At 50.1% G+C, this 9,788-nt stretch overlaps 1 protein-coding gene across 2 annotated transcripts; it reads left to right on the top strand.

Moving 5' to 3' along the window:
• The first annotated feature begins 3,386 nt into the window (after positions 1 to 3,386).
• On the top strand, positions 3,387 to 7,502 carry SP8 (Sp8 transcription factor). Of its 2 annotated transcripts, none has more exons than XM_038556385.1 (2): positions 3,387 to 3,560; positions 5,615 to 7,502. In XM_038556385.1, the coding sequence occupies exons 1-2, from the start codon at positions 3,477 to 3,479 to the stop codon at positions 7,115 to 7,117; spliced, it is 1,587 nt and encodes a 528-aa protein (XP_038412313.1). In that variant the 5' UTR covers positions 3,387 to 3,476; the 3' UTR covers positions 7,118 to 7,502. The 2 variants fall into 2 exon arrangements, with proteins under 2 accessions (XP_038412313.1, XP_038412314.1); XM_038556386.1 differs by lacking the exon at positions 3,387 to 3,560 and adding an exon at positions 4,407 to 4,595.
• The last annotated feature ends 2,286 nt before the right edge of the window (positions 7,503 to 9,788 follow it).

Genomic DNA, 9,788 nt, shown 5'->3' with positions numbered 1-9,788 from the left:
GTAGCAGCACGTCCGCGCCAGGTCCCCTCACGGTGGCCGGGGATTGAGGGCTGCCTTCCCATTTCGGAAGAGGCGCCTGCCAGGGCCTGGCGGCCGGTCCGCGTTCCCTGGGTGCGCCGCGGCCCGGGCCGATCCGCCTGCGGAGCTCGGCGTCCCAGCCCTCGCTCGGGAACCGGGGCGCGAAGAGCCCGGCTTACACGTACCCAGCGGGGGTACGCGCCTGCAGCAGGCAGCAGTCCCCGTGCATTCTTTTTTGCGTTTTCTTCCTTTCAGGCTTTTTCAGTGTTGTGTATGCACCGGCCCACGCTTAAACCAAGAACCGTATTTGGTGTAGATGTGTTGCCGGACACTTGAAAGACTGGATAACTTTGATGTTGTCCACTATAAATCCCTAATTGTACTTAATGGTTACAAATGGTTTTATTTACTTGTCGTTGTATCTACACATTTTAATCTACTTAACCAAACAGCGGAGGCATATTTCACTCCCCACGCCCTGAAAAGGAAAAGCAAGGATCGAGGCCTCTAATTTGCTTTTAGGACCTTTTATTTCTTTGGTCGTGAAAGCAGAAGCACTCCAAATCGCAGCATTGATTAGTCTTCAAACCCGCCTGCAAAAAAAAAAAAAAAAGCCCCCGTTCTTCTCTCCACCTAAGGAGATGTTGATGTATATTGTAGCTGCAAGGTGTTAGATATACTTGAGCAAGTTGTTCCCAGGATGTAAATTAGGTCCCAAAAGCTGTTGTCCAAATCGAAGAAACAGAGAAATTAATCTGGGAGACTATCCATCATCACCGGTAATAAAGAGAGCGACATGGATGAGACAGATGATATGATTAAGGGGCTGTGGTCGTTTTAATTAACTTTTTGCTGTCCTGTAATGATCAAACTGGTCACCAGACCCGGTCAATAAGCATGTTAATATCAAACAAATAAAACCAGGGATGATTAAAAACCTCCTGGTTTATTAAATTTGAAATTCAAATGAAATTTATGCTGCAGATGCATACAGAATGCTAATAGATTTTAGCTTTATTGAAAGTGGATCCCACAGGTTTGCAAGAAACAGCAGAATATCTGTCTACTGACTACTCCTCTGCCAGCATGTTAAACTTGATATGGGGTGGGGGAAACTTCCAATGTGAGAAAGTGTGCACTCCTTATCTTCCTTCCTCTTTCCTTTCAAAGCCTCCATATTGTCACACCACAATACTCAGGAGTAATGATCAACATCACAAAAGGTAAACTGAACTGTATGTGTTCTAAAATACATGTCTTTGCTGGACAGGTTGTATCCTCAATGGTTTACAGATGTTTCTTGACCTGTGTGTTGGGGGGGGGATCCAAGAATGATTGAGTCACTTCTCCCAAGTGGAGAAAGGGGTGCCGGGAAGACCAGTTTCATTCAAACCAGAAGCAAGATTATTGCTGTGTTAACTTTTGGTCAATTATGGATTTGTTTTTCCTTTTTGACTCTGTTGTCTATGCCTTATGACAAACACTAACCACTTCTTTTGGGGAGGGGGCATCGTATAAGGAAAAAAGTGCCTTTGACTAATCCTAATATGAAACCAACACCTAACTTTTTAAAGTGGGGTGGATGGAATATGTACGTATGTACGTATATATCTCCATCCATATCTCTATATATCTTCTAATGAAGAAAGACGTGCATACAAACCTTTGTGAAAATACCCAAATGCAAGACAACCTTATACAAATTGAGGAATCCAGTATGTTCACTAAATCCACACCAAAGTTGTCACCCATTGTCATAGGAAGACTTACATATTATTCTGAAGTGAATTTATGCCAATAAAAATCTTAGAAGGAGGGAGCTCATAACTGTAATCGCACGATGCTTTTTCTGATTCCAGCCTTTTTTGAGGAAACGGTGGTTAATGCTTCTCAGATTTACTCTCAGAATCAGCATTTAACTTTTTAAAATACTCTTGCCTCACTTCCTTTCAGAAGATAGGAAGATAAAAAGATAAAATAAATAACTCCTCAAAGAAGGGAGTCTTCTTTCAAAGCTTTTTTTCCCCCTCCACCTTTAAGGATGACGGTATTGATTAGAATTAAACCCCAAATTTGAACAACTGTGCATTAGGTCCTTAAAATGAATATCATTATAGAAAGAGACCAAAGCAATGAAGTTAATTCTCTTTTATTTGTTAAACGGAGTTCCCTCCTTCCCCCACCCCTTCCTCCTTCTGGGCTGGCCTGTCACGCCTTCTCAACACGCTAAAATCATTCAGAGTGGCTTGCAGGGAGAAACACGACATTTATGGTAAGCGTCAGCCTTCAGAGAAAGAAAGCAGTTCATTAATTTACTTCACCCTTACTTCAAAGTATGAGAATGTACCTTACCCCCTTAATCAATAGATATGATGTACAGTCAATATCCCAACACTGGTAAAAAAGGGGTCAGAAACACACTCACAGCACAAACATCAGCCTCAACTATGCTCAGTGAAACTTACACAAATGATACAACCTGACTTTGGAGTTTAGTAAATCCAAGGAGGATTTTCTCTCTCTCTCTCTCTAACAGCTACAGAAGCTCTTCATGCACTTGAGGAGGGCTCAAAAACAATAAAATGTTTCCCCAGTCAAAACAAGACACCTTGCCCAGCTCGTAACATTTTAATCAATGCTACATTAAAAATTAGATTTCTGAGAGCACTGGCAACTGCTTGAAACTATGAATTACTTTAAAACACACACACACACGAAGTATTCAATCAATGGTACTGGGAAAGCTGTGGACTTCTCTGCTACACTGGTGTGGTTTTTACTGTGGCTTAAGATGTTCCCTTGTGGTGACAGTAAAATCGTAATGACATTTTTTTTTTTTGTAATGACATTTCTGAAGGCAACTAATAATCCAAATGGGAGGCAAGTTCCAAAACCCACCAAATTTGAACTAAAGTGTATATATTAGCATGCACACGTACTCCGCTATCTGGCCCACACACCCTCAGACGCTTCCACACATGTGGTCCAAGATTTGCCAAAGGGCCCTCTGTTCTCTGATAAATAAAATCCACAGATTTCAGTCAAAATCTTTATTTTTTTTCCTCAGAAAGTGTCTGTGAGGTTTCCTGTGAAGACGTTAAATTCCATAAGACGTTCCTCATTTTTTTCACCTAAGGAAAAAAAAAAAAAGCCCAATACCCTCTCACCTCCCCATCTCTATCTAATCCTTTTGTATTGAAATTTACTCAGCGTCGCGGGACGAACCCGCCCGTCCCCCCGCCCCCCCTCCGCCCCCGAGTGAGACTTGCACTTCCAAAGCGGAATCCCACCTCAGGACCCAGAAGGGGGCGGGGGATGGGGGGGCGGGGAAGCCACCGAATCAAAGTAACAACTCGTGGACGCAGGCGCACAGACGCCCTAAGGCGCCCCTCAGGACGCCCCTCAGCCGCCTCAAGTTTCTGCCCTTCCGCTGTAGAGCTGCAAAAGTGTAGGCAGGTATGAGCACGGCTCCCTTCGAACAGGTAGTGAGAGTGTCCAAGAAGTCAAGAAGTCAAGACAAAAAATCACTCAAAGATTTTCAGGTACGAGGAACCCGAGGAAGTTGGCGACCGAGATGGCGTTCGCGAGTGTTTGTTTACTCAGCCTCAGTCAACTTCGCGGCGCGTTTCACTCCGCGGATTGTCCATTTCTTTTCTGTGTGGGGACACTTCACTGCACTGTTGTATGCTCCACCCCCAGCTTCGCGGCCCACGCGCGCGCACACAAAGACACACACACCACACGCTCCTCTCTCACACACACACACACACACAAATATTCTTCCCTCTCCCCTCACACCACAACACACATACACAGTAATGTTCTTCCCTCTCCCCTCACTCACAAACACACACACACACACACACACACACACAGTAATATTCTTCCCTCTCCCCCCACACCAAACAACACACTCACACCACCTCCCCCCACCGCCACGCTTTACTGCCCTGGCCTTCTCTCCCTAGGTTTGTCACTCGCAGCCACACTGTAGTACATTCACACCCTTCCCCCAACACTTTACTGATCTGCCCCTCTACCCTCCTGTCACACATGGTTATATTGTCACCCATAACACCCTCTCCCTCTGCTGCGCGGCCTCCCCCCTCCCCCGCCGCCACACTGTCACCGCTACACTCTGCCACAGGCACCACCGCTACACACACACCCCCCCTCGCCCCCGGGCTGCACCGTCGTCTCCTTCGCAGCTGGGTCACACAAGCACGCAGTTACATTGTTACACACCCGCACGCCGCTTTGTAACACACGCGCAGTCACTCGCGCCCCTCCCGCTCCCGCGCCGGCTCCCCCCCGCCGGCCCCCCCGCGGCGGCCCGCGGCGGCGCCGATGACCTCACGGCGCGCGCGCGGCGCGGCCCGGCGAGGCCGCAGATTGGCTGGCCGCGCCTCCGCGGCACTTCAAAGCCGGAGAGGGAGCTACAATTGTGGTGGAATGGGCGGAACTGATCATTGTATTGCACACCTCTAAAAAAAACACTGCCTCTGATTTATCAATATAAAAAAGATCCTCTGAGAGGAGGAGGGCACTTTTGTGTGATGGCAACTTCACTTCTAGGGGTGAGTCTCAGGATTTTCTCTTGCTGGTTTAATTAGTTTCCTTTTATTGCCGATCGGAGGGGGTTAAAGTCGCCCCGGCCAGGCCACGGGCTATCAGTCTCTATTGAGAGCTTTTTTTTTTTTTTTTTTTTTTTTTTTTTTTTTCCTTTAAATACAAGTGAGTTTGGAGAAAAGAAAGAGGGGGAGAGGGGGGCAGAGTCACTTTTTTTCAGCGCAGGAAAAGGTTCGAAGGGCATTTAGACAAGCCACCTCGCAGCGCCCGGCTGCTCCCTGCCCGGGAGACTTGCGCCCAGTCCTTTTTATATGCGACGATTTCGGGGGTAAAGAGAGCAAGTTTTCCTCCTGAGCAAACTGCAGATTTCCCCTCTTCCCCTTAAAAAATATCGCAGCCCGCCTTGCCTTGCAGGTACGTTGAACCGTCTCTCTCTCTCTTTACTATTGTAGTTTTTTTTTTTTTTTTTTTTTAAGAAAATAAAAAGAAAAGCAGGAAGAGCGAGCGAGCCCTCTAGTTTGACCTCTTTTGGCCTGGGAGAAACAACCCAGCATGGGTTTCTGGGGACCGGAACAGGATTTTCAAAGCTCTCTCTGGATTACAGGGGAAGCGCTCTTAAAAGCAATCCAATGGTTTTTTTCCCCAGGCTTCTCGGCAAAGGAAACTTCCTTCCTCCCCAATCTGGACTTTTTTTGCTTGCTTGTTTGTTTCGAAGTGCCTGGGGCCTTGTGTGCACGAGAGTGTTGTTTTAGGTGAGATTACTTGTCAAACTCTTCTTTAGCATGGCGCTTTGCTCCCGAATCAGACGCCGACAGCCAAACTTGTCCCCTCCCGTAGAGTAGGAAGCAGCCGGGTGCCAGGGCTGTTGGGGGAGCCAGGTGAGTTGGTGGCGGCGCGCCGCAACGAGAGATGGGGTGCCGTGGGGCGTTTTGGAGGCTACCGGAGGACTGATGCACGTCTCTTTCCTCCCTCCCCCACCGGCCTTTTGCCCCCCTCCCCCACCCCTTCCCTCTCCTCCTTCCCGCAGGAAGAACCGAGGTTGGGATCCACTCCTCTGGCCATGCTCGCTGCTACCTGTAATAAGATCGGCAGCCCCAGCCCGTCTCCCTCCTCCCTCTCGGACAGCTCTTCTTCCTTCGGCAAAGGCTTCCACCCCTGGAAACGCTCCTCGTCCTCCTCCTCCGGCAGCTGCAACGTGGTGGGTTCCAGTCTCTCGAGCTTCGGCGTGTCGGGGGCCTCCAGGAACGGCGGTACGTCCTCGGCGGCGGCGGCGGCCGCGGCGGCGGCGGCGGCGGCGGCGGCCCTGGTGTCCGACTCGTTCAGCTGCGGCGGCTCGCCGGGCTCCAGCGCCTTCTCCCTCACCTCCAGCAGCGCCGCCGCCGCCGCCGCGGCCGCCGCGGCCGCCGCCTCCAGCTCGCCCTTCGCCAACGACTATTCCGTGTTCCAGGCCCCTGGCGTGTCGGGGGGGAGCGGCGGAGGGGGCGGCGGCGGCGGCGGCGGCTCCTCCGCGCACTCTCAGGACGGCTCCCACCAGCCCGTGTTCATTTCCAAGGTGCACACCTCGGTGGACGGGCTGCAGGGCATCTACCCGCGCGTGGGCATGGCGCACCCGTACGAGTCCTGGTTCAAGCCCTCGCACCCGGGCCTGGGCGCGGCGGGCGACGTGGGCTCGGCCGGCGCCTCCAGCTGGTGGGACGTGGGCGCCGGCTGGATCGACGTGCAGAACCCGAATGGCGCGGCGGCGCTGCCCGGCTCGCTGCACCCCGCCGCCGGGGGGCTCCAAACCTCGCTGCACTCGCCGCTCGGAGGCTACAACTCGGATTACTCGGGCCTGAGCCACTCCGCCTTCAGCAGCGGCGCCTCCTCGCACCTGCTCAGCCCCGCCGGGCAGCACCTCATGGACGGCTTCAAGCCAGTGCTGCCCGGCTCCTACCCGGACTCGGCCCCGTCGCCGCTGGCCGGCGCTGGCGGCTCCATGCTGAGCGCCGGGCCGTCGGCGCCGCTGGGGGGCTCCCCGCGCTCCTCCGCACGCCGCTACTCGGGTCGCGCCACCTGCGACTGCCCCAACTGCCAGGAGGCGGAGCGGCTGGGCCCGGCCGGGGCCAGCCTGCGGCGCAAGGGCCTGCACAGCTGCCACATACCGGGCTGCGGCAAGGTGTACGGCAAGACGTCGCACCTCAAGGCGCACCTGCGCTGGCACACGGGCGAGCGGCCCTTCGTGTGCAACTGGCTCTTCTGCGGCAAGCGCTTCACGCGCTCCGACGAGCTGCAGCGGCACCTGCGGACCCACACGGGCGAGAAGCGCTTCGCCTGCCCTGTCTGCAACAAACGCTTCATGCGCAGCGACCACCTCAGCAAGCACGTGAAGACGCACAGCGGCGGCGGCGGCGGCGGCTCGGCGGGCTCGGGTAGCGGCGGCAAGAAGGGCAGCGACACCGACAGCGAGCACAGCGCGGCGGGCAGCCCGCCCTGCCACTCCCCGGAGTTGCTGCCGCCGCCGGAGCCCGGGCACCGCAACGGCCTGGAGTGACGCGCCTCCTCCGGCTGCCCTTCCGCTCGGCCCCCTCCCAGCCCGGTCCACTCGGCCGCGTCTGCCCCGGCCTCTGCTCCAGCCTCTGTCCTCGGCATCCTGCTCGCACTTTCTGTCTCTTTCGGTCTCTGTCTCTCTCTCTCTTAGCTCACTCTGTGACTTGACTTTGTAAAGGGGCTGTGGACATGTAAGTAACACCCGCCGCTCCCCTGGGCGCCGGCTCTCCCACCTGCCCCAGGTCACACGCTCGCCCGGAGCTCCGCGCAGCCCCAGCCGGCGCCTGGCCGGCGCTTTAGTTCGCCTCGGCCGCCCTCTGCCATCCCCGGGCTGGCACGAGCGTGTCTTTTAGAGGGAAGCGGTCGCGGGACCGGGGGCCTCCGGGTCGAGCGGCGCGGTGGGGAGGGCGAGGCAGGAGGCAGGGCGTCCCCGCCGGGCAGCCGCCCACCAGCTCCGAGAACCGCGGCTCCGAGGGCCCCGCCTGGCCGCCGCGGGCCGCGGCCCTCAGTGCGCAGAGCTGCCGCAGCTGCGCGGGTGCCCATCTCGGGCGGCCCCGAGCCCCGGAGTTTGCGGAGTTAGCCCTCCCAACGCCAGCTCGGCCTCTTTTCCTTTGTTCCCTGAGGTGGAACCGATTCAAGTTTCAGCTAAGGGCAGTCCTGGCGGATCGCTGCAGCAGCCTTCTTTCATCTTTATAACATTCTTTTTTTTTAACTAAAAAAAAAAAAAAAAAAAACTAAAGAAAAAAAAATACAGCATCCTTCCACTTGGTTCCCCTTCTAGATAGTTTTTCCCCTAGCAGTGAACAAGTCTTTCTTTCCAAACTGCTAACAGCGATCCCAAAGTTATTTTGATTGCATTAACTTAACTTATGGGGTGGGGGTGGGGGTGAGGGTTAGGTGTCTTTTTCTTATGCAAAAATACCCCCTTTCCGGTGAGACCAGATTAACTATCTCCGTGTTTGTCCTTTTCTACCTCGTTTTTTCCACCACTCCCGAGCATAATCTCCCAATCTTTTTTTTTTTTTTTTTTGCTAGTCCAGCCACCAATTTGTATTGTACCCATTTCTGTAAATTCTTGGAATTCATCGAAGATTCTTAGGGTTAAACTTTTTTTTGTGTGATTTAAACTTATAAACAAGTGAAGAAGCTATCGTTTAATTGAGACGAGGCTGTAGTTTAAATGCCAAAAGAGGGAAAATAGGAAACAAAAAAAAAAAACTTTGTAAAATATATCTGAACCTAATGGTTTGTACAACTGGAGAATCGTTCTAGATTAGTTACCAATTATAACTCCACCAGTGTATGGGTGCGAGGTGCAGCTGTCCAGGAGACGATTTTGTATAGTATTTTTCTTGTACATTACTTCCAGTAAATATTTGAAAATATATTGAAGTAAAGTTGATTTTTTTTTTGTCACAAAAAATATTAAGAGTTATTGTAGCAGTTCTGATGAGCTGCAGGTATTTTGAACTCACTTCTGGAGGTGCAGAGCCACAAACGCACTTTCGGGGCTTAGTTTTGCTCGAATATGAATTTAGATAGGTATCAAACTGTAACTAAGACAATATTTGATAAATGTGGGATGACATTTAATTTAATGGAGCATGTACTTCTTTGCATTTGCTGGCAGTTCAGGCATAGTTAAAGTGAGAGTTCTCCTATATTTCATAATAACTGGGTCTGCTAAAACCCATGTATTAAATAAATTGTCCAAGTGAAACTCAACTAACTTTGGCCTTTGTGTATTTCCTGAAGGTAATATTGTTAACTGTTAATAAACACTCCTGACACTACATTTAAATGTTTGCAGATTCTGCAAACTAATTGCTCATTGTAATGTTGAAATAATTTGGATATTTCACATTGAAATGAAAAGCCTTTCTCTGGAACATTTTAGACTTGCATTTTAAATGCATGAGATGTAATTGATTTATTTGTAATATTTTAAATGGTATTAATAAACTCAGATAAAAGACTAGGCCAGTTAATTTGTATTTTTTTTTTTCCTTTTTAAACTATGGACATTTGCATTTTATCTTCAGTTAAATGTCTAATTTAAGCAAAATATAACCCTGTTTTTTTTGTGGTAATATTTAAATAATTGCCTTTAAGATATTACTTAGATGGAATGATCTATTTGGCAAAGCTGTGTTTCTCTATTTACCAAGATTAAGATTATAGTGTCTAAGAAATGTAATTAATTATTTACCAGTAGATTTAGCTCAAAGCATCAGGATTTACTGACCTCTTCAAATTTGTACTAAGTCACCAAACAATTCAAAGAAATCTCCCTGTTCTGCTTCCTTCTCTCCAGAAGGAGTCAGGTTGTTGGCCATTGATTGTATTTGGTATTTAAAAGGCCAAGCCTTACATTGGAAGATCAGTACATCTAAAATAAAAACATGGGTTTGGGGATAACTTTTGTTGTTAGGGGGTGGAGGAGGTCAAGCTAACAAAAGCTTGTTTTTGGCATTCCATGTCTTAGCTAAAGATTATGTAGAGGTAAATATCAGTAGTAGATTCCTGTTGAAATGAGTTATCTGTTCTTTTAAAGTCTCTAAACAGCCACCAAAGAAAAGGAAGGTTAAACCTTAATCTATTTACTAGGCTATTGTTCATAGGTGTCAATGATGCCAATAAAAAAATATTGTCTTGTTATGTCTAAGTGCATTTAA

Source organism: Canis lupus, chromosome 14 (genome assembly GCF_011100685.1).
Source record: "Canis lupus familiaris isolate Mischka breed German Shepherd chromosome 14, alternate assembly UU_Cfam_GSD_1.0, whole genome shotgun sequence".
NCBI classification, from domain to species: domain Eukaryota; kingdom Metazoa; phylum Chordata; class Mammalia; order Carnivora; family Canidae; genus Canis; species Canis lupus.
The sequence above is the reverse complement of the archived record's forward strand: the minus strand, read 5'-3'. Positions and strand labels throughout refer to the sequence as shown.

What these genes read in the sequence shown, in the direction of transcription:
- SP8 (XM_038556385.1), top strand. Translation starts at nt 3,477, where the DNA reads ATGAGCACGGCTCCCTTCGAACAGGTAGTGAGAGTGTCCAAGAAGTCA. An exon ending in AATCACTCAAAGATTTTCAG is followed by an intron (nt 3,561 to 5,614) that starts GTACGAGGAACC and finishes TCCTTCCCGCAG; the next exon opens with GAAGAACCGAGGTTGGGATC.